We start from the raw sequence: 25,225 nt of genomic DNA on the forward strand, positions 1-25,225 counted from the left end.
TCTGGTCCTGAAGTTTTTTTGCTGCAGGATGGCCACCTTAAGGTCTGCTATAGTGTGGCCAGGGAGGTTGAAGTGCTCTCCTACAGGTTTTTGTATATTGCCATTCCTAATGTCTGATTTGTGTCCATTTATTTATTTATTTATTTATTATTACCTAACCAGATCAGCCACACCATCACTGGTTCATTCACCTGCACATCCACCAATGTAATATACGCCATCATATGCCAGCAATGCCCCTCTGCTATGTACATTGGCCAAACCGGACAGTCTCTACGGAAAAGGATAAATGGACACAAATCAGACATTAGGAATGGCAATATACAAAAACCTGTAGGAGAGCACTTCAACCTCCCTGGCCACACTATAGCAGACCTTAAGGTGGCCATCCTGCAGCAAAAAAACTTCAGGACCAGACTTCAAAGAGAAACTGCTGAGCTTCAGTTCATCTGCAAATTTGACACCATCAGCTCAGGATTGAACAAAGACTGTGAATGGCTTGCCAATTACAGAACCAGTTTCTCCTCTCTTGGTTTTCACACCTCCACTGCTAGAACAGGGCCTCATCCTGCCTGATTGAACTGACCTCGTTATCTCTAGCTTGCTTGCTAGCACACATATATATACCTGCCCCTGGATATTTCCATTACATGCATCTGAGGAAGTGGGTATTCACCCACGAAAGCTCATGCTCCAAAACGTCTGTTAGTCTATAAGGTGCCACAGGATTCTTTGCTGCTTTTACAGATCCAGACTAACACGGCTACCCTCTGATACTTAATCACATAGGAACTCTGGGGAAGAGGCAGGGATAGAATCAAATTTCCCATGGCAGCATTCACCTGTTTTACCATGAAAACCTCATTGTCCAGTAATCCCATACCTTTCAATCCCCTCTGGTGCACTGATGATAGTCCTGGCTGGCACCACCAGACTCTGAGACCTCGTGGACTACAATCAGAAGGACTGGGCAGACCCCGCTGCACTTAGTGAGTGCATGGGACTATCCACCCCATGCATCCCCCATCATGTGCTCCAGCACGCAAGGGCAGCCTTTCCTCCTGTTTCTCTTGCTTTCCTTAAGCAGGTCCTTCAAGAGGGTGCTCCCCACATGCCTTTCACCTCACGCCCTTCTGAACTTGTCATCAGACCCCTGACTCACGAACCTCCCTGAGTACCCCAACACACAACCTATACAATCTGAAACCATGCAGCTATTCCACCTCTGAACTGTGCCCAGAAACTATCTGCAGGAGCTCGTGCTTCACACCATCCACCTCCTCCCAAGTGGTGGGACCTGTTGCCACTTGAAGAGGGCAAGGAATGTGATAACTCAAGGTGAAATTTGACTAAGATAACAGGACTAATACTCCTCTTGTGAAAAGTGCCATGGGACATTCACATAATTACAAGTGGTCAGGAGCTTCGTTATAAACCTCATCTGATTGAGGATGCCTCTAGCAGCACAGTGCCTTCTAGTGCCATGCTAAGGTACTGACGGAGAAGGCAAACTACCATTTACCAAATCAACAGTATCCGGGGCTGGCTTTATGACCTGCGGGGCCCAGTTGGAATACTCAGTGGCGGCCTGGGACTTCAGTGGCACTTTGGCGGTGGGGGGGGGTCTGCTCCGGGTCTTCCGTGGCACCGAAGGACCCTCCGCCGCTGAAATGTCACCGAAGACCCCCGGAACAGTACGCCCTAGATTTGGGCACAGGGTCCTCCTCGGCACGGGGCCTGATTCCAGGGAATTGGGGGAATCAGCGTAAAGCTGGCCCTGACAGTACCATCTCCTGCAATTCATAATTTTCATTGGAAGTCTGACCTGGCCCAACAGCTTACTGTGAAATCTGCTATCTAGCTTTTTTTCTTTGTTTGTTTGTTTGTTTGTTTTAGTGCAGCAGTGTTTTCAAGCAAAGAGCAAAAGTGAAGCTTTATTTTTGGGTCTATTTCAGAAAAATCACTGTTGGCTTCCATCCTACAGAAGTCTGTGAGCAGCCATGGAAGTCTCTGATTTTGAGACGTTTGTGGCCTGGAAGCCAAACCTATTTTTTTACTAGCTCAAACCTTAATTAGCTCTTTGTTTATTTTGATTAACTTGTTCTGTGTTAATGGCTATTTACTGAATAAATGCTGGAGAAAAACAAATATTTGTCCTGAGTCCTTTTCTTTTCCCTTGAATTTGGTGATGCATTTTTGAAGCACATGTTTCCTCCATCCTCCCTCCAACAGTGACATGCATAATCTGTACTTCTCCGTGCTCACTTGGCAGAAGTAAAACAATTTCCATCTCCCACCCCTCCTATCTTTCACTAAGAGCAGTCAAATGAATTTTCACACTTCACTCCATTGCAACAGAATTACAGGCACATTGAGAACATTAGACTCAATTTGCTTGCAGGATAATATATTTTTGGTACGAAATACAATTTAGAGTATATAAAACTTATCTTTGTAAATGAAAAATAGAATAAGGGAACATTACATATATTCAACTTTAAACATACATTTGAAAAGATAGAGAATGTCCAATGCAATAGCATTTGAAAGACAAAGGGGAAAGAACTTCTTAGTACATGGCTAAATGTGCTGTGCCGGGATCAAACAGGAAAATATGCATAGATCAAAGGTGATACAATGCAAGGCATAATCTAACACTCACTTCAGTTTACACAAAGATCCCCATGATGTGCTGCAGACTTATCTGTACCACTGCACTTGCCAGCTGTTAGGAGAAATGAACCTAACATTAAAAACATCAAAGTATGCTTTGTGGTGCCCCAGACTACATACCCTTTTTAACTTACTATGGAAACCCTACAAGCCCCATAATGGAACCTATTCTGCTGAAGGTGAATATGAGCGTAACTGTCCTGCATATGGAGAAGAGAATGGAACCTAAAGGAACAAGAGGCATAATTTTACACATAAAAAATTGACTCAACTCACCAGCATAAATTACTTTATATGCTCATTACATTATTTTCAGTCTGTATACCAAGCAGTCTTAAAATATTTGGACATTCTAGTCAAAGTTAGTATTTGTACATTCAGCTGTGGAAATTAAATCTCAGTGCAGCATATCGCAAATGAAATGAGATATTCAACATTAGTGCACTCACAATGCGTAGAGATCCCTACCAAAAGTCTTTCTCTTGTCTCTGTAATCTGTTCAGATGCACATGGAGCAATAGGGACATTGACTGTCTATGGAGAATTAATATTTCTCCTCGAAAGGTGAAAGTTCACTGTGACAGATAAGACAATATCCTGGACAGACCTTATTGAATTAAGTTTAAGTATTTTAGGACTTCACTGTATTAAAAATGCAAATGTTGAGGGATTGCCTGTAATTCCACAGAAGAGGGGAACCACAGACCTCCAGGAACTAAGAACAGTGGGGTGTGGTTAGCAAATTCACTCACATTTTAACATTGCAGAGAGCTACCGCTCCCTGGACAGAAGCTCACATATAGTGGTTCAAACTGGATTCTCCAGGGACCAACAGACAAACAAAGGACTTTTGGATAGATAGCTTAAATTAAAACTGACTCTGGATCTTCTTTCTGATCCAACAACCAGACAGGCCTTCTTAGGGAAGGACTTTGGAAGGACTTTGGCCTGTTGAGAACCTGTAAGACTGAGTTCTCATTCTGAGCAAAAGGAATGATAAACTAGTAGCCTCTGGAAAACTCCTGGGTGGGACTTGAAGAGTTTTCACTGGCCAGTGCACTTGTTGGAGTGATTTCTGGTAAGCTTATTAGCACGCATGTAGGTTCTTCTACTGCAGGGGTTGGCAACCTTTCAGAGTCTTCATGTATTCACTCTAGTTTAAGGTTTCGCATGCCAGTAGTACATTTTAACGTTTTTAGAAGGTCTCTTTCTGTAAGTCTATAATATATAACTAAACTATTGTTGTATGTAAATAAGGTTATTAAAATGTTTAAGAAGCTTCATTTAAAATTCAATTTAAATGCAGAGCCCCCTAGACCAGTGGCCAGGACCCAGGCAGCGTGATTCCCACTGAAAGTCAGCTCGCATGCTGCCTTTGGCACGCGTGCCACAGGTTGCCTACCCCGTTCTACTGTTTTTAATGTTTTCTCTGGAATCTTTCACCTTAAATGTGTTTGCTTATAAAGGGCTGTGTGGTAACCTACCTGTGGCAATTACAGTGTGTACCATCTCTGAGGAGAAAAGTGAAGCAGGCCTGTTTAAGCAGTCTGTCTTTTGCTGGGGGTATAACAGCATAGTCAGGAGATTGTGCTGCCTGAAAATACCCGTGTCAGGAGGGAGGGAGGGAGGGATAGAGGTGCATCTCTCCACCCAAGAGAGACAAAAGCAGAGCAGCTTGGAGCTGAGAGTGCGTGCTGTCACTGGATCACAGAGAGGCAATAAAGGTACAGTTGCCCCAAACTGTTGCACTCCACACAGCTTTAGTTTTCCATGGAACACTTAGATGAGGTTGCTAAAGTGCAGCTTTCTAAAGAAGTATACAATACACGTCTATAAAAATTGTATTTCACAAACAAATGCAACCTGTCGCTTCAATATATGTTATAAAACAAAAACTAATGATGTTATATCTGAAACCTAATAGTATTTCATACTTTCATTTTAGAGTTATCTTGAAAAAAACAAACAAACCCACACACCAAACCAACAAAAGCAATGCATGTGCCTGGTGAGGGCCCTCTTCACAGTTTTAGCATTTAGATACTCTACAGCTGAATGAGAGCAATTATTAAAGTTTATGATTTAACTAGCAATAGAAAAATCACATTTGATTATTGTTATCAAAATTAAATGTTGAATAATTTTAATATCAAATTATCTTTCACTGCAAAACTCTAGTGTTGTCAATGAAAACTTTAACATTCCTAAGCACTACAGTGGGGGAGGGATAGGTCAGGGGTTTAAGCACTGACGTGCTAAACCCAGGTTGTGAGCTCAATCCTTGAGGGGGCCACTTAGCGATCTGGGGCAAAATCAGTACTTGGTCTTGCTAGTGAAGGCAGGGGGCTGGACTCAATGCAGTTCTAGGAGATAGGTATATCTCAATATATTATATTATTATTCATATTAAACATCTCTTGTGCATTGTTTTTCCATTGTACCATCATGTTACACAGTCTGTTTTCACAGCTGAAAAATTGTATGAAAAATACTACGATTTAGAAAGGCAATCCAAGAGCTAATGAATACTGGGATATGTGTATATATATATTTGTAGAATAGGTATCATATTATACTTGCCTTTTTATATACCTTTTTCTATTTTTCCAGGATCAGAAACCCAAGAAGTTTTTATTTATTTATTTATTTATTTATTTAAGGGTATGTGGAACAGGTTATTAGATTTGGCTGGAGTGATTAAATAGGTGAAAGTGGAAAGATGCAGTAAAGCCATCATTTGTGGGGTTATAAACAGTTTCTCTGGAGACTTATATTGCTGCCTAGTGTATTACTGTATGGCCCTATGCAGTAAACTCGATTTGGCCTAGAAGAGTGGATTGATTTATTTGCCTGAATTCACTGGTGGCTCCTGTTGTTCTAGGTCAGTTATTAATGAATGTGGTAGCCCTCACCTCCAGAGACAAGACCATGGTTTGAGCTGCTTGCGGAGCCCTTCTCCTGTTTGTGGTACACAAGGGATTCTCTTAACAAATAAACAAACATAAACCAAATAGACAAAAAGGTTCTTTTCCCACTTCTTCCCCTGAGAGAGGAAAAATCAGAGTAAAAGGAAAAAAGCATATGTGATCAGTCTTCTAGGAAGCCTTTTGGTCACTTTTTGGGAGTTGGCTTAACTACAGGTATAGTGTCTTTAATCAGGGTTAGGACCTGTCTCCAGCCACTAATTTGGATCAACTCCTGCTTTATATTTAGTCCATGCAATCGCAGAGGTGGCAAGTTCCGCAACTGTCTTCTTCTTTGCTGATCTGCCTCTGAGGTATAGCAGTCTTCTCCCTCGTCACTATCCCTCCCTGTGGGGGGGGGGTGTTCCCTTTTTAAGCTTCTTCCCTCCAGCCAATGCAAACCTTACAGGTGTTTCTGATTAAGGCTGGCGGAGCCTAGAAGAGCTTATTAGCCACCTCTCTACTAGAGTGAGGGTGTGCTCCCACACAATGAGAAAGAGAGAATTAATGGAAACAAGAGATGTTGCTATACTAGTTTTTATCTTTCAATGAAACCTGCATAATGCTAGCTTAAAAAATGGTACTCCTACACAATGATTTACAAAAATGGGACATTTTCCTAACAGCTTTTCCAATCATAATTGGATGGGACTAAACTTATTTTTTATTACAGGACATTAACCTCTGTAGTGACACTAACTACACTTCTACTCCGATATAACGCGACCCGATATAACATAAATTTGGATATAATGCGGTAAAGCAGTGCTCCGGGGGGAGGAGCTGTGCACTCCAGTGGCTCAAACAAGTTTGATATAACACGGTTTCACCTACAATGCAGTAAGATTTTTTGGCTCCCAAGGACAGCGTTATATTGAGGGAGAGGTGTAATAAGATATATGTGCAATGGATTATCATGACTAACTCCACAAGTTCCTGTTAATACTATGAACAGGTACCAGGCTCAGCAATTAAGCCAAAGATGTTTCAGGCCAAGCCAACACAGTCCTTTACACATAGAAGATCCTAGTCTGAAGAGTGAATTTAACCCTGGATTTCTTGGTAAGGAGACATTGTACTCTTGCACTACACTGGATTGACCTTGGAGACATGAGTGTTTAGCACCTCTCTCTAGTTCATGAATGGAAGAAGCTGCATCCAGCACTTCTTAGTCAAGTGGAAGATCACCACCATATGGGGCAATTGAAGGGAAGAGAAAAAAAGCTTTAAAAGAGAAATGGACCCTTCAGGATTCTCCTCCCTGAAAACAAGCAATTTATGATCACCTTTAACTCATATGCCTCTACAGTTCAAGTGTTTTTACCTCCTAAAATCTGAAAATTAGTGATGGACAAAAATCACAACCATGGATCAAATTTCTCAACTCTGTAATGGGTTGAGCAACATCTCCCTCCTCTGACTGAATTTGAAAAAACTGAATTTGGGGGTTGAATTCATGATCAAAACCTGTGTTCACAAATGTAGGGTGTTTGAATTCAGACAGATACAGAAATGGGTCTGAGTTGTGAACAGATGGCCAGATCCTCAAGTAGTATAAGTCAGCATAGCAAGGAAGTGACTCAGGGCAGAATATTCAGATAAAGAATGGATGGAGCAAAGAAAGGACAATCACAATGAACCACAGAATAAAATGTTGTTTTAAAACTTTAATCAGAATATATATGACATCTGAATAGTTACAGAAAAAAATGAAGAGAAACAGCAAAAAGGATACAAACAAACTCTGATGGATACTTGCAGGCATGTGTGGGGAACACAGGAAAATCTTGCACTCATAGTAAAGTTGATGGATCATTTGAAATAGGTGTTAGAAGTTGAGATAGCTACTTTTTGCATAGATATCTCCAATGGTAAAAACCTGTCCTTACTAAAGAAGAGTGGCACAGCACTATCCCTGCAGTAGGATTCAAATTATTTTGCTGGAACAGTGTACAGAGGCTTGGAATAATGGGAAGGACAAAAATATCCCCTGAAGTGCACGTTACTGCTGTTCCAGAACCATTAATTAAGTTTATCCTTCTGAATTAATAAAGTTCTAGCAAATTGCAAAAATCATGTTTGTTTATCTGTATGGAGATCATCAATACCATGTGACATCTTGGTCAGAAGTAAATTTGGAGCTCACAAGGCAGAAAAAGTACCTTGTTAAAGAGAAAGAACTTTCAACTTCTGGTAAGCTAGAAGTTGTTCCAGACCAACTATCAGTAAGGCGAAATTATATACAACATTTGATTGTTTATCAAAAAACAGGTAATTCTATTTGTCTTACCCACTGAAAATTATAAAGTTATTTAAAACTTGTTGGGTTCTTAATGAAAGAAACTACATCTAATAATTTTACTAGGGATTTATATATAGCTGTGAGGATGGAAAGAAGATAACATTTGATCTTAGAAAAAGCTATTTTATTTTAAAATTCCTGTTGCTGTGTGCCTTGGCATTATAATGACTAATCTTTTCATTTTCTCTATTCTTCAGTGTTGCCATAAGGCTCAGTTCTGAAGTCTTTACCCAGTTCCCACTCCATCAAATATTCCATAGATAGAAGTCATCCAGCAATAGCTTGGCTAAGTGATGCAAAAGGAGGGAAATGAGAACAGTTGTAGTGTGTAAATACTCTGGCCTGATCTTGCCTCCATAATCAAAGACAATGGGAGTTTTGCATCATTTAAGATTGGGCCCTCAAAAGAAAGACAATAGTCATACAGAAAATAGTCATATAATGAGGTATAACTAGGAGTAATGGGATGAGATTAAGATAGGGAAAATGTAGGCTGAATATCATTAAAATCTTCCTGACAGAGTGCTCTATAATATTAGGGAATAATTTCAATGACTTCAGCGGGAGAACTGACGGAATAAAATCTGAGTAAAGACTGAAGAACTGTGGGGCTTTATCGAAAACCCACTTATGTCAGTGGGAGTCTTCCCATTAACTTTGGATCAGGCCTATAGTGAGCAGTCTAGGTATGTCACTGAAAATGGTTTAGAAACTGAAATCCTGATAGGAAATTAATCAGAGCATAAACTATTCCCCATCATTTCTGCACACTATGTAGGCAGGGGTGTTAGACAGACAGATATTGATAACACATATCAACAGTTGTTGGTGCTTTGTGGCATGTTGTTGAACCCACAGGTTGTTTGTAAACAACAACGATTAAATGTACATTAATATTGACTCCATTGTGAACATAAGTTAAAGTGCTGTGAAAAAAATACTCAGTTAAAAATGAAATTCCTTAACAGCTGACATGCTTTTGTATTCCACTAGGTAATCTTTAGAATTTATTTCAATACTTTCCACTGCTGTTCAGCTTATTGCCATATGTTTCTATTATCAGCAATAAGCTGGCAGTTACTTCTGTGAAGGTTGCTGTTTCCCAGTGAAACTTCCATCGGCTTATTGCCCGAGTCATTGACAAGGTTGCCTGTAGTTCATCAATTTTTTGCTCACTGCTAGATGAGGCTGTAATCAAAGAGGAGTAGTTGTAGAGACCTACAGCATTCACATAAGAATAATTTAGCTACACTAAATCAAGGGAAGCTGCACTTGTTTAACTGAATTTATTAATACCTCAAACGTGTGTGGGATCAAACTGGCTCCAGAGTGAACTTTTGTTATTCATCCAGCATCATAAACTCAGGCAGCTCCATCACTGGATGGATTGTGATGGAAGTGGAGCTGCTCTGTAATTTATGAATACAGAATGTTGACCAGGTTATTGAGATGTTTTCTGTATGACTATGTTAGTTTAACGCAAGAAGAGACTGCCTGGAAAAAAAAAAGGAGCAAAGGAAATAATAGCTCAAGATAATGCACAAATACTGGAGAGTTGTTAAAGACATTGCCAAGATACTAAGTTTGACAATTTTACCTCCTCTCCAACTAACCAACAAAACTAGCTTGAACCAGGATAGGAAAGGGTCACAAACACAGGAGATCAAAAGAATGCTGGCAGCTTTAAAAAGGAACATTCTCTCAAGAAACAGTGGGAGTAGTTGTGCAGAGAGAGGCGCCAGCCAGACACCGGACCTCACTGGGGTGTCTGAAGAAGTTAGGCCTCCCTCGTTTACCACCAGGGGATGTAAGACAGACATATGTGTAGACTGTTGTTTTAAAATCCTTTTTCCCTAAATACTTTGTTTCTTCTATTAAAAAAAAATACACCTCTACTTAGATATAATGCTGTCCTTGGGAGCCAAAAAATCTTACCGCATTATAGGTGAACTTGCTTTGATCCACCGGAGTGCACAGTCTCTCCCCCTCCTCCCCACTCCCCCGGAGCACTGCTTTACTGTGCTATATCCAAATTCGTGTTATATCGGGTGGCGTTATATCGAGGTAGCGCTGTACTTTGGTTTTAACATAACTCTTTGATTACTGGATACCACAGGTTACAGATTCCCAAAGGGAAGAACCACAAGTGCCAGAACTTAGTCAGACCTGCTTGGATAAGAACAATAGATATAGAGGATACTGCAGTGCAAGAGTGGGAGAACTGCAGAATTACACTCTGAAATAGATATAGGGTTACACTTGAAAGGGTGCATTCAAGGAGGCCAGGAAGTGGACAACTAGCCCTGAGCTGTGAGGACCCAGGGATAATTAATTTATGACAATGCAGCCAGCTTGTCAAATATCTGCGCCACTGGAATAATGGTCGGGAATGGCAGAGCTGATGGCATTTTCTGGACTCACCAATACCATCACATGATCTAAAGGTAACAGTAGTAAGTGGAAATCATAATTACTGAGAGAGACCTTTGTGTAATTCAGTTCAAAAGATGGGGAAAGTTCCTTACTTACCATTTTTCTTATTTGCAAAGACAGATGATCTTAAAGGCTTCTCTAACATAATGAAGTTTCACCACAATACCATGGAGAACCCTACACAGGAAATTAAAAAAACTGGAGGCTGCTCCTGAGACTAACTTGAAAGGTGGTGCTTGAAATGCTTGTTAAACATAATGTCCAGTTAGGAACAACCATGAAAAATGTGAAAATGTTTTAAAATATTGTAATTTATTAGCTTAAAACTCCCTGGAGTTATTGAAGCCCCACAGATATTTAGGTACGATACTGGCAAGAAGTGTGGGGACTTGCTAGCGTTTTTCCCACTTCCAGTGAAAGCGTATTTTCTACCAGATGTTGGTGAAAACCTAGTGTATTTTGATTCTATTAAAACATCAGCTATATAAGAATCTTTGCCTTCTTATAGCCCCGCTCTTAAGCCCTTCCTCTTGATCAAATATTAAAAAGAGTTTTATTAACTAATTTAATTTTTCCTTTAGATAGAGACTGGGTTTGAATGCATCTCAGGGAAATTTCTAACACGTGTTTTCAGGGAAAGGTTTTGATGTTCCTGGAAGTTTCTAGAGCAGCAAAAGCCTAGGTCTGAAGGTTTCTTTAACATTAGCAAAAGACCCTTGAGTTTAAAGTAGAACCCAGTGAATTTCATGTAAAATATCAAAATAATGTTTTTAATAACACTGATAATTGACATCACTTATAAAAATAAAAGCAAAACAAATTCATTTGGAAGGATATTCATTTTGTACTCAGGGATAATTGAAACAATATTTTGAAATTTCCAGTGATGATCACATGCATAATTGCTGCTGTCATTGTTTTTCTGAGCTTTCAGTTTATGTCACCATGAATAAGTCAACATTTACCAACAACTATCATACAGGTGCCTCTGAGATACCAGTTATTTAATATATTATGTGCAAGAGAATAGTGCTGTGATCCTGATACCACTAACTGATTATTCTCAACAAATGCTCATATTTCAATGGTGGAGGGTAGAGTTTTCAAAAGCATCTATGTAACTGAAGAGTTGAAGTGCAGTGAAACTCAGTGGGCATCCCAAGAAAATTAAGTGCTACTAAAAATGGGCCTTAAGATCCTAAGTGACGTGGGTATTTTTTGAAAATTTCACCAAAATATTTTCTTTGGTTGCTTACAGTTGTTTGACCTTTCAAGGGTTTTTGATTAACAGTGACATGCCTAGGGGTGAAATTCACCTCTGTTCACAGGGACAGTGCAAGAAATCTGTACCGCTTACAACTCACATAAGCTTTATTTTTGCTAGGGGTCAGACAAAGGATCAGGGTAAAAGCCATACTGGATCAGACCCCAGGTCCTTCTCAACAGTGGCCAGCACCTTATGTTGCAAAGGAAAGTGCAAGAAACCCCACAATAAGCAGCTATGGGATGATCTGCCCACCATGAAGATCTCATCCTAATCCCTGCTAGCTACAGAATGATTTAAACCCTGATGCATGAAGTTTTAAAACTCTTCAACACTCTTTGCTAGCTTTAAATACTATAGTTTTGGGTATTCTTGTTATCCATGTAACGTCTAGTCTCTCGTTGAATCATGTTAAATTCTTGACCTTAATGACCTCATGTGGCAATGAGTTCCATTATGGGAATGAGTATGTATTCTATGAAAAAGGTATTTCCTTTTATCTGTATTGACTTTCTCAACTTTTAGTTTAATCGACTATCCCCTTGTTCTTGTATATGAGACAATGAGAACATAAGTTCCCAATCTACCCCCAACAACAGCACCTAAGCATGAAATTATCTTGATTGTGCAAATGAAGACTACAAAACACTGTAATGGGAGGCACTCACCTCTTGAGCACCTCCAGCTGGTACATGTAATACTGTACTCCTTTCCCATTCCTGGCACTCCTTTTAGGTTGTTAACCTAGGTTGGTGGGTCTTCAGTGGCTTGGCCCTCTGGCCAAATGAATCCCTTCCAAGATTGTAAAGAGTCAAACTGTCTATCTATCTTCACCAGGTCTTCAGCTCCAGCTCTGGGCCCTTTAAACAGAGCCCTTTGCTCAGACTTCTAAACAAGCCATGTCCAGTTCTCAGGGCTTAAGGCACTTCACGAGTGGAAACCCAGATTTGCTTACTACTCTGGTTCCAACTCAGGGACTCAATAAATAGCAGCCACATACCGCTCACTTCAGTGTGTTTCTAGTTCCCTGGGCCTCTTCCCATGGGTCCCTTTATCTTCACCCCTTACCTCAGATTCAAGTTCTCAGGTCCTCTTTCTCCCAGCTTAAGCAAGTGCAACCAGAACCAAACTCTGGCTATCCTTTAAGCTCCTGTGGCCAGAGAGGAGAACCCTTCCTTGCTCTTCTGGACCCAGCCAGGAACTGACCTGTTGTGGTCCTGCAGCTCCTATCATCTCAGCCTGCTGGGCTCTGATTAGCTGCTTCCATGAGGCACCTCTAGGCTGGCCTGAAGGACCCACCTTTGCTGCTCCTTTCCTGGGGTGGTATGAAAAGCAAATTCCCCAAATCAAACTTCTGAGGTGCCTGATAATTTTGCTGTCACACTAAGCTTTAGGATTGGGCCATTTCTTTTCATGTCCTTCAGGGGTTTTTAACTGTGATGGACCCAATTCTTCCTTGGCTTACACTCCATGCAACCCTATGAAGTCAATGGAGCTCCATGTTGTTTAAGCAATGGCAAAATTTGACCTTCTAGAGATTAATGCTTGAAAACTGCTAGCATAAAAAAGAAGATTGCGGTAAGACTAAAAAAGCCAAGACATATGAATTACAACTAGAGTATTTGAAATAAGAAGTCTCCAGATAGCTAGAATAATGGTGTTAGTCATTCTGAGATTGCAGAACATATAAAGCAAAGACTGGCTGAGGGGCCATCTACAAAGGTAGTGCAAATATTAAAAGCTATAGGTACTTGAGTCATGAAACTTAATAGGAAGGTAGTTAGGATAACTGGAGATGAATGTTCAGGAACATAAGTTAAATGCAGCTCTGGGGTACTATAGGTGAAAGAAATCCTGACCAGCTGAAGTCAATGGGAGTTTTGCCATAGACTTCAATGGGGTCAGGATTTCACCTCCTATAGCCTCCAAAAGCACAAGAGTTAGTTCTGATTTGTGTGGCTGGGTGTAGCTAATCAAAATGAAATATTTTTAGCTAACAAAATCAGGTATTAATTAGCAGTGAATGATGGAGATGTGACATGTGCAGAAAATACACGGAGTGGAGTAGACCAGTCCGGAAAGCACAGCAGGCAGAGCAGAGTACACAGAACGTACTTAGTTGGGTGGGTGCTGTCTTTGACAGGGAACTAGGGAAGAAGTTTCAGAGCAGCAGCCGTGTTAGTCTGTATCAGCAAAAAGAACGAGGAGTCCTTATGGCACCTTAGAGACTAACAAATGTATTTGGGCATAAGCTCTTGTGGGCTAGAACTCACTTCATCGGATGCATGAAGTGGAAAATACAGTAGGAAGATATATATATACAGAGAACATGAAACAATGAATGTTGCCATACCAACTCTAATGAGACTAGTCAATTAAGGTGGGCTATTAGCAGCAGGAGAAAAAAACTTTTGTAGTGATAATCAGGATGGCCCATTTCCAACAGTTGACAAGAAGATGAGTAACAGTAGAGGAAAAATTAGCATGGGGAAATAGTTTTTACTTTGTGTAGTGACCCATCCACTCCCAGTCTTTATTCAGGCCTAATTTAACGGTGTCCAGTTTGCAAATTAATTCCAATTCTGCAGTTTCTCATTGGAGTCTGTTTTTGAAATTTTTTTTGTTGGAGAATTACAACTTTTAGTTTAGTAACTGAGTGACCAGGGAGGTTGAAGTGTTCTCTGACTGGTTTTTGAATATTATAATTCTTGATGTCTGATTTGTGTCTATTTATTCTTTTGTGTAGAGATTGTCCAGTTTGGCCAATGTACATGGCAGAGGGGCATTGCTGGCACATGATGGCGTATATCACAATGTTCTCTGTGTTTTCATGTTCTCTGTGTATATATATCTTCCTACTGTATTTTCCACTGCATGCATCTGATGAATTGGGCTGTAGCCCATGAAAGCTTATGCCCAAATAAATTTGTTCATCTCTAAGGTGCCACAAGGACTCCTCGTTCTTTTTTCTAGGGAAGAAGTGAAATAGTTCAGCTTGCAGGGAGGCAGTAGGGTTTACTAGAGAGCTCTGGTTTTACAGAGGCTGTTGCAAAACTATGCTTGCAGGACATCATCAGTATCCATGATGTATTCATTTTATTTATGAATAGGCATTTCTATGCCATTCTTCACAGTGATAAGTGAGTAAATATTCTAGATACATAAACGCAAGGATCAATGCAACATCACATGGTAAAGGTGTGTTGCAGCATAGTGACATGTTAGGACAGTATGTCACCACTGATGTGATGATGAAGTAAGAGACAAGGTGGCTGAGGTGATTTTTTTTGTTGGTGAGAGGCAAACTTTCCAACAGAGGCTTTGTCTAGTGACACAGCTGTGGTGCTACAGCCAGGCCGCTAAAAGGCGCGCAGTGTAGCCGGTTTGTCAACAGGAAAGAGGTCTCTTGCCAACAAAAAACTTCCACCCCCAATGAATGGCACTGGTGCTTTTCGATGGTAAAACTTTTCTCGTGTTTTTTTAATTTACCTCCCCAAATGACAGAAGTTTTGCCGACGAAGTTCCAGTGTAGACAAAGCCATACACAGAGCTCTTCTTCAGGTCTGAGTAATGTACTAAGGGCTAGTCTACACTGGCAATGTTAAAGTACTGCTGTGGCAGCACTTTAACGTGGCTTGTGTAGTCGCAGCAGAGTGCTCTAAAAAACCCAGTGCTCTAAAAAACCCCACCTCCATGAGGGGCGCTGCTCCCAGCTCTGGTGCACTGTCTACGCTGGCGCTTTACAGCGCTGAAACTTGCTGCACTCGGAGGTGTTTTTCACACCCTGAGAAAGTTGCAGCGCTATAAAGTGCCAGTGTAGACAAGTCCTCAGAGTGTCACAGCTAAATACAAGATGGAACAGATTGTTAAACATCAGTAGTTAACACATATTTTAAGGAACCATTCAAGATGAAGTGGCCGATTAACATCCCTTCAGTCATACGGAGGAAAGGGGAGGAAGCAGCTGGGAGTGGGGTGGGATGTTAGTAGGTTATAGATTGTTGTAATAAGCCATAAATCTAGTGCCTCTGTTCAGTCTATGATTTTTAGTGTCTAGTAAAGTTATGAATTTAAGCTCCCAGGCTCATCTTTTGAAAATGCTGTGCAGGTTTCCTTTGAGGTGGAGGACTGATACGTCAAGACATTGCAGTTAATGGTACCTGTCCAATGCAACAAGTTGTCATGGGATAAAAGGGAGGGTCCTTTCATGGACTGAGAACTGGTTAAAAGACAGGGAACAAAGGGTAGGAATAAATGGTAAATTCTCAGAATGGAGAGGGGTAACTAGTGGTGTTCCGTAAGGGTCTGTCCTAGGACCAATCCTATTCAACATATTCATAAATGATCTGGAGAAAGGGATAAAAAGTGAGGTGGCAAAGTTTGCAGATGATACTAAACTGCTCAAGATAGTTAGGACCAAAGCAGACTGTGAAGAACTTCAAAAAGTGATTGGGCAACAAAATGGCAAATGAAATTTAATGCGGATAGATGTAAAGTAATGCACATTGGAAAAAATAACCTCAACCATACATACAATATGATGGGGGCTAATTTAGCTACAACGAATCAGGAAAAAGATTTTGGAGTCATCGTGGATAGTTCTCTGAAGACATCCATGCAGTGTGCGAGGTGGTCAAAAAAGCAAACAGGATGTTAGGAATCATTAAAAAGGGGACAGAGAATAAGATGGAGAATATATTATTGCCCTGATATAAATTGATGGTACGCCCACATCTTGAATACTGCGTACAGATGTGGTCTCCTCATCTCAAAAAAGATATACTGGCACTAGAAAAGGTTCAGAGAAGGGCAATTAAAATGATTAGGGGTTTGAAACAGGTCCCATATGAGGAGAGATTAAAGAGGCTAGGACTTTTCAGCTTGGAAAAGAGTAGAGTAAGGGGAGATATGATAGAGGTGTATAAAATCATGAGTGATGTGGAGAAAGTAGATAAGGAAAAGTTATTTACTTATTCCCATAATACAAGAACTAAGGGCCAACAAATTAAATTAATGGGCAGCAGGTTTAAAACAAATAAAAGGAAGTTTTTCTTCACGCAGCGCACAGTTAACTTGTGGAACTCCTTGCCTGAGGAGGTTGTGAAGGCTAGGACTAGAACACGGTTTAAAAGAGAACTAGATAAATTCATGGAGGTTAAGTCCATGAATGGCTATTAGCCAGGATGGGTAAGGAATGGCGGTCCCTAGCCTCTGTTTGTTAGACGGTGGAGATGGATGGCAGGAGAGAAATCACTTGAGCATTACCTGTTAGGTTCACTCCCTCTGGGGCACGTGGCATTGGCCACTGTCGGTAGAAAGGATACTGGGCTAGATGGCCCATCGGTCTGACCCAGTACGGCCGTTCTTATGAGGCCTCGCCTTGAGAGTGATGAGAAGAGCTAGATTAAGATAGAAATGGAAAGAATGGCCTGAGCCACAGAGAGCAGCATGAGGAGTGGGTTTGCGCAGCCTGCAGAGAGCATGGCTGGGACTGGCAAGAAGTGGCCCAAGCTGTAGAGAGTAGCATGGAATGTCTGCAGCTCAGGCTGGGGTCAGAGAATGACAATTGGAGAACGGCCACTCCAAAAGCCTGGATCTGAGCATCCCCAAACTTTGGTGTAGTTTGGATCAGGATTTGGATGTGAACTTTGCAGCTTGGCCAGGTCAGTCGCTAAAAAACAAGCTGACTTTTTGGCAGCCTTCTTTGGATAATGATCTGCAGTGTGAATCAGCCCTTGCAAACAAATGCAATTTCTCCTGTGTCTGTCAGATCGCTGGGGGTGGGAAAAAAAGATACAAAATAATGTGAACAATTTCCTGCATGTGTCCCTGCCCCCTTCCCTCCCACCCCATGCACAAATCCTGTAAACTCATATCAGCAAACGAAAGGCATGATCCAGGCTGCTGTTGCCTTTTGGATCAGACTGTGTGTGCTGAAGCAAAGCAATCTCTTGTTGCTAGCAGCCAGGCTGTCTGAGGAAGGTAGCAGTGCGCTCTCTCACTTTGTCTTGGCAGGGCACAGCCATCAGACGAAGTGGGAGGAAGAAACATTAACTCCAACAGCTGTTTCTTGACCCCGGCTGTCAGTCTGCCCGAGACTACATTTTTGGAGAGTCCCATTCGGAAACAAAGAGGAAGTTTTCGGGCGCGGAGAAGTTGGGTGACCCAAGGGGCCGCAGCCCAACGCAGCAGGGGAGGCGCTGCTCCCACTTCACACGCAGCCTGCCTGCCTCTGCTGTGCGCAGGCAGGATGGAGCAAAGTAACTTGAAAGCTCCCCACTCGGCTCCCTTGCCTGCAGCCTCCCCCCGCCCCTCAACGCGCACACACACATCCAGCGCCAGTGCTAAGAGCCGTAGCTAGACTACAGTAATTCCCCAGCATGGGCGGCTTGAAACTGCTCGGGCTGAATAGCATTTGCTGTTCCGTCCCCGCGGCCGCCTCCCGCCGTCCCTGCAAGAGCCGCTCTCTCGTTCTCCTGGAAGTTGTGCTGACACAGTCTCGCTGCCACAAGAAGTTTGTCAACATCAAACTTACCCTGTGCGCGGTACGTTCACCTTCCGCCAGCATTTTCTCTGTTACAACAGCAGCAACCACTCGCCATGGCCTGTCTCTTTCATGCACAGAGAAGGGGGGTGGGGAGGGGGGCATCAACTTGTTAGCAATGGCGCATTAGATTGTCCTCAGCAGCTCGGTCTGAGCAAGCTGAGGGGGGACAAGAAGAACCCATAGATTTAGTTGCAGTTTTTGTCCAATAGTTTGATGTTTGTTTTTTTTATATATGCATGGGAAGTGGCAAGCAGCCTTTGCTTTTTAGAGTGGAACAGAGGTTACCTGGAAACAGTGGCATGGCAAAGTCAGGGGTGTTATTCATACACAGACATCTGCTTGCAAAGCATTTGCTCTCTGGCCACCTTTGAACAAAGAGAGAGGGGTCGAAAACAGCCTTTCCTGCTTCTTGAAAATGAACACAAATATTTGCGAGTGGAGATTATTATTATTTTTACTCTGCCACCTTGATTAGTTATGCAGTATAAAAACTTCCACTGAGTCACTGTCCTAATCTGATATAGGAACAGGTTTGCTGCAAGTTGCTGCTACATAATTTTTAGGTTTTTTACTGGCTTGATGCTCTTGGAGTTCCCCCAAGGCTTTTTTAAAGGAAGATTTAACACTTTGCATTCCTAAGAATGCATGCTGTGCATGCCCAGTCCTGTGCTGTAGTGCAGTCTACTTGAAAATAATGGGCCTGCTTTGCAAAACCATGACCGTAGGCATGCATGAAGTCATGACATGAAGGGGTTAAGGAGGGAACAAAAGGAAACAAGCATGCAATTGGTCCAAAACTATGACATTGTAAAACTATTAGCAACTGTTCTTTCCCCTCCCTCATTTTAACTTTTTATTTAGCTGTTTTTAATAGCAGTCATTTGTAACTACATAGAAAGCATATATCTATAGCTATATATATAGAGAAATAATCTGTTATAAAGATAAGTGCTTGATCCTGTGAGGTGCTGAGGATTCTGGTCCAATCTAAGGAAGCACTTAAAGCATATTTTACCTTTGGAGAACTAATTGACTGAGTGCTGAACGCCTTCAGGAATGAGACCCTTAAAGAAGATTACAGAATTCTCTGCACAACACCCATATCAGCCTTGATAGATTGGTGCCCCAAACATACGATACTAAATTCTACTAACATTTAACAGAAATCTATCCGCGCCTAATTACGATGGTGCAACCTACCCATCAGCCCTAAAAAAGGAGAAAGGAAATAGGAGGAAAAGCTGAATATTAAAATGAACATGTTTGTGTGTGTTGGCCAAGGAAGACTGAGGAGGAGTATTTTGAGTAGGCTCAAAAGATGAGATTTCTATCAGTAACTGTCAGTAAATGTCAATTTCGGCATACATATAAAAGGGATGAAAAATATTTCCATTGATAAATTTACAGATAGATAAAATAAGAAAAATGCTGCTTGAGGACTTATTTGAGTTTGATTTAAGGATATTTATTTTGAATATTTTGACACATGCTGACAATTTGTATTTTAACAGTTATGAAACTTTTTGAATCTCAGTGTTGACTGTCTTTAAATAATTATTCTGCCCCTCCCCCCCAATTTCCCACAACTGAACATTTCAATTGATAAAAATTGATATTACCCATCAAAATTATAAAAAAATGAATTCTGGTAGGCCTACTTATGAGTGATGTCTGAGGGCAACCAGTTCATGAGACAAAAATCTGTCAGGTATGGTCGATCCTGCCTCAGCATGGAGTGCTGGACTAGATGACTTCTCAAGGTCCCTTCCAGCCCTGCATTTCTATGGTTCTATAAGGACTGAGAGAGAGAATTAGCTTTACTTATTGTGCGGTAGACAGCAAGCCACTGTCCCTAACCAACTTTTAAAATGAAACTTTTTCATATACTGTATGTACTAAACCAAACAAACAAAAAAATACCCAAACATACTAGATAAAGTTGATCAAGCAGTATTTGTCTTTCAGTAACAAAGGAAAATTTCCCATTCTGTAGACTAAATAGGAATACTTTCTGCCTCTCCCACTTTATATAAAGAATGTTGTTGTTGTTGTGATTTGGAAGACACTATGTAATCTGTATGCACAAGTTTTTTGCAGACTGTTGAAGAGGAGGTTGCTTGAGGGTTAGGAGCATTTATATTTCTGGGTAGTATTTTTGTATTATATTATGTGTGTTTTACATTTATGGGATAGGTACCCAGAGCATAGGATGGGTTCATATAGATATTTTTATAAATTTGAAGACATAAATTTTAATTGATTGTATATTTAATTGCTGTTAAGGTGCCTAGAACTCATGCATAACGATTGCCTATTGTTTAAAATAATAATAATAATAATAATAAAAAATTCACTGAAATATTTCAAAGTGATTGGTGTTGCCTAAAGAGGAAACAGGGAAATATACCTGCCTTTGCTGTGAAAGGAACGTCTTATTGTCAAATACATTCCACCCTGGAAGTTTCTGGAAAATACCATTGTGGTGTTCAAGATGAACACACGAACCTATTTTTCCTTGAATCTGTTTCTTATTTAATACTGTTGAATTTTGTGGGTAAGTTTTTTTTGTATTAAAACTTTACCTGACATGCTGTCTGAACAAGCCAAATAACAGTTGTGGGCATGTCTGGAATGCAGAAAGAGACATGACAAGGTAAATTTTCAAAAGTGTATGGCCTAGTCATTTTGAGTAGTTTTTGTGTGATCCCAGTGCACATTATATGAGGGTGAAAAAGTGCTTAATTTTCAAGGCTGTAAAAATTGCTGAATGAATCAGAAGAATAATCAATGTCTGTGCATATTTGGGTTGCATCTTTTCTCCAGTTTTAATTGCCCACTCCTTAAATGGAATTTATTAAAATATGTGACCTCTCTGAACTCTGTGTTCATTTGGATTCAGTTATTTTTTGCGTTAGATAATAAAACATTATTTTAAAATGCCAACATTATATGTCTTTGTAAGCACAGAGCCAAACCAGCACATCTTCCACACATGGAAACCCATTTGAGATTGACCTGACTTCCATGTGCATAGGTTTATGGGAATAGGTCTGTAACTTGGATGTTTAGAATACACTGTAAAGTACATTTTATTTTTAAAAAAATTTTAGTTTGTTTCTTGGGATTTTGCCATCTCATCCAAAATAAGATATTTTTAAATCACGTGTTAATTGCATATTTAAGATGACTTTTCAAATAGCGATTTTTATTTTATACCTTAAACAAAATATCTGCATCATATGGGTAGTATCCACACTTTCCAGAACTGATAAGAAATTCATATACTTTAATAGTATAGCACAGGCTAGTTTTATGACTGTTAATCTGGGGGCTGTGATCTATTCCATATCTCTGTCAGTATTTTTTTAAATTTTGTTTATCCAATTGTAGCTGTAATATTTTCTCTTGTTTTGTACGTATATGGGGTTTTATCAAAGCATAATAATTTACATTTGTAAAAAGGGGTAGTATTAAGTTTGTGTGGAATAGCAGTAAATTTCAGTCTAAAATAGGCAGTGAACTCCTCCTGGAGTCCAGTCCTGCTCCCATTGATGTCAATGGCAAAACTCACATTGACTTCAGTGGTGCATCATTGGTCCTATAAAGAGGGAGAAGAACAAAACTGAAGGATCATAGAAATCAGGATCTTCCATGGTGCAAAGAGACTAATAATGTATATGTTTTTCTAAAATCTTCTCTCCCACTTTATTTTTCCTTCTTTGCTGTTGCTAATAATCATCTGAGTGCTGCTTTGTAGAAGAGTCAGTTGTGTAGTGTTGATGCTAGTTTTAATATGAGATTACTTTGCCTGCGGTTGAAATCTATTGCTGTTTTGTAACCTGTAACATGTTTTTACATGTTTAGCAGTACAGCTAATGAAAATATGCTATACTGAAAGTGTGATAAGTTTCTGTATTTATGTTTAGTTAAATGTGTATAATGCTAAAAATAGACAAGGAAGATTGCAAACATATATAGTTTTGCAAACTCTTGATAAGAATTATAATTTAAATGAATTAGAAATATATTTAATATTCAAAATATATTTTCTCTAAAAAACTGCATATTAGCATAGTGTTTTTTAATTCCTACAGACATTCCTTCACCTATAAGGAAAAAATACTAAAGAAAGCTTTGGTAACTCATAGTTACTGTATGTAGGAGTACTTGGGCTAATTCCGTTCTTTATTCCTGCATGTACTGGTTGCCATTCTACTGTTCATTAATCATGCAGAGCATTTTAAATATTACCTCAGCGATCTAAAGGAAGTTTAAAATGTTTCTTTTTTATAGCAGAACTTAAAAATGTTTTGGCTCATAGTAAATTATGGAATTTTGTAGATAATGCTCCAAATGACCACTCAGTATGTGGCTTGCTTAATGAATATACACAAGAAAAGAAAATAAGCAGCTGAGTGGTGGATTTAATGTTTTAGTGGCTCTTTAAAGTGTGAATGTGGTCAGAAAATTGACACTGCAGAAATTATTAGAGTTCTATATTTATAGTCCATTAATGATAAAGCTCTAAACAAGATTGTGCTAACTGCCAGTATTACAATCTCAACGCTATGTGTGAAATTCCTGCTACAGAATGGACTTTTTAGCCAGGTACATCATCACCATTAGAAAGTCTGGAATCAGAAACAAGTTGAGCATTTTGTTCATGATGATGCAAGACCAATAAAGTCCCAGCTTGTCCTAACCTCAATTCCTGTCCCTGCCTAACTCCTCCCATTAGCATTAGTCTTCAACACTCACAGTAGTATTAAATTTGATTTTGTCAATCAACTAAATAAATAATAAGACACATGAGAAGTAAATATGGGCAGTACCAAGGTGCACTGTGCACAAAATAACTTTTCTGACCATTTAAAATACTTTAATATTGAACAACAATATGTAACAAATCAGAAAAATACTTAGTAGCATTTTCCATGAGATTCTCTGTCAACCATTATTGAGTGCAGGTAACCGTTTCTGAAAGTTCTTGGTTACTCAAGACTGTAGATCGCTAAGGATGATTATGAAATATTATATTTGGGTCCATGACTACACTGTAAGGATGTATGGCCAAATCTTAACTCTGCTGCTCTATAAGTGCAGAGCCTGGCTCTGTGGCCTGGACATGCTCTGTGCCTGAGAAGTGCTAATTATATCCTAAAAGAAGGGTCCCCCCCCCCCCGGTAGCAGGAGGGCCAGGACCTGGACAGAGCTAATCAAAGGAAAAGGAATTAATTTAAATGAGTTCACCACACGCTTCTGGACTGCTGTGAAACCAGATCATTCCAGGTGCTACAGAGTTGTCCATAGGAGTAATGTACCTGCATGTTCTTTAATACTAGGCCCATGGACTGTACAACAGAGACACTTACAGTCGAGCTATAGCAGTGTTGCATCATTGGAAACATTCTCTGTCAGAGGAGGAGTGAACATGGCTCCCCCTGGACTAAGTTGAAGAAGACTGCTCTAAAGCAACACAAAATGCTTCTCTTCAGGGACTTAAGTAAGACTTTAATTGTTGTTACACAGAATTACTCCAGGGATGAAGAGTGCTCCCAGACCCTAGGATATTGGGAGTATTATGATGTATTCAGACAATTGGTCATATACTGCTCTCACATTGTATAATAAATGTATCTACAAATTAAAAGTGTTTCAGTTAACAATGAGGGAGGCTAAATCAAACAAAAAGCATTGTTTAAAGAAGGGTAGAAGTTGAAGGTATGTTTCATTGGAGTTCAGCTGATACCCCAAACCAATATTATGCTTTCTTTACCAAAATTCTAGATATTTTACAATACTCAAATATTAGAATGTCTGGAAATTAATAGATACATGATCTAAGATAGATAAGCAGCTCCCCACACCCATATAAGCATTCATCACTGTCTCTCCACCCAACTTACACCACCCACCCAAACTTAATTTCAGCCCGTTGTTTTGTTCTGTAAAGTAGTAAGATGCATCCTGTTTTTATGTATTGTGAAATTTGTAATAAAGATTTCAAAAGAAGAATAGCTCCAGGGTTCATTAATTTATGTCAGAGTTCTGTATGTTCTCTCATAAAGTGATGTGTTTGTGGAGTAAAAATACATTTTATATGAACTGAATTGGAAAGCTAGATCTTTTTGGTGTTATGAAATGTGTTGATTATAAGGTGTTGTAGGTTTAGGTAAGTATATGTAGACTAGCAAGTTTGTATTTTTAACTATATTGTGTCACAACTGCCATATGTGTTTTTTTTTATGAGTAATGTTGTGGTCTGTGTTAGAATTATATTGAAAAAGTATCCCTTGAATAAGAAATGGGATTTTTAGCTGAAGAGAGCTATCACATATTAGTATGTAGATAGGTAAATGGTTATATTAACATTTGTTTCTGCAAATTTTAAGGATGTATGAGGATAGTGTAAATCAGGTGGAATAATATGAAGATGAAATCTTATATAGTCAGGGCTTGAAAAAACAGCTTACCCACTTGTTCAGGATAAGCATTATATTTGGCTGGGAAATCAGTCTGAATGGGGTTAGGAAGCTGTTGGCTCCTTCCATAGAATTGACCGGGAAGAACAGAACAACTTAAGCGCTGCTGTTGGCTTTTTTTAAACAAGAGCGCATGAGGAATTTGGAGAAACGGAACATTTGAACCACTTGTTCATTTTAATAAGGAAAGGAAAAGGCAGAAGAACAGCTTCTTTAAAGATATAGTACAAAAAAAGGAGGAGGAGCAACTGATTCATAATATGGTGTGTGGAGGAATGAAGAATAAAAGAGACATTAGGCAAACTCTCCATCTTTGCTTCTTTCTGGAGACTCCTTCCAAACTGATTCTCCCACCATGACAGTAAATTCTTTAGTCTGTCAGAAACGATCCTAATATGTGTCCTCAGCTTTCTACCCCAACCTGTGCCCCTACATCCCACTCCGTATCTCCCCACCTTTGTTCATCCCTATTCCTTCCCTTGTATCTTTCCCCCGAGTCCATGCCCATCACCTTAAATTTGGTTCATGCCTGCAGAAAACTTTGAAGATGGGAAAAGATCC

At 39.9% G+C, this 25,225-nt stretch overlaps 2 protein-coding genes across 8 annotated transcripts in view; one reads left to right on the forward strand and one right to left on the reverse strand.

The window, feature by feature from the left end:
* SSBP2 (single stranded DNA binding protein 2) overlaps positions 1-25,225 on the reverse strand; it is a 548,369-nt gene that overhangs the window by 285,850 nt on the left and 237,294 nt on the right. The window lies entirely within an intron of this gene.
* ATG10 (autophagy related 10) overlaps positions 17,735-25,225 on the forward strand; it is a 151,001-nt gene continuing 143,510 nt past the window's right edge. For 2 of the 7 annotated variants that reach the window (XR_007773272.1, XM_050944857.1), the window contains exon 1: positions 17,735-18,180. Coding sequence is in view for 5 of the 7 variants with exons in the window: in XM_050944857.1 (XP_050800814.1) it covers positions 18,016-18,180 (165 nt within the window). In the remaining 2 variants the exon portion in view is untranslated. The remainder of the gene's footprint in view (positions 18,181-25,225) is intronic. The other 5 variants (XR_007773271.1, XM_050944854.1, XM_050944856.1 and 2 more) reach the window with 4 other exon arrangements.

The sequence above is a fragment of the Gopherus flavomarginatus genome, chromosome 3 (genome assembly GCF_025201925.1).
Source record: "Gopherus flavomarginatus isolate rGopFla2 chromosome 3, rGopFla2.mat.asm, whole genome shotgun sequence".
Classification (NCBI taxonomy): domain Eukaryota; kingdom Metazoa; phylum Chordata; order Testudines; family Testudinidae; genus Gopherus; species Gopherus flavomarginatus.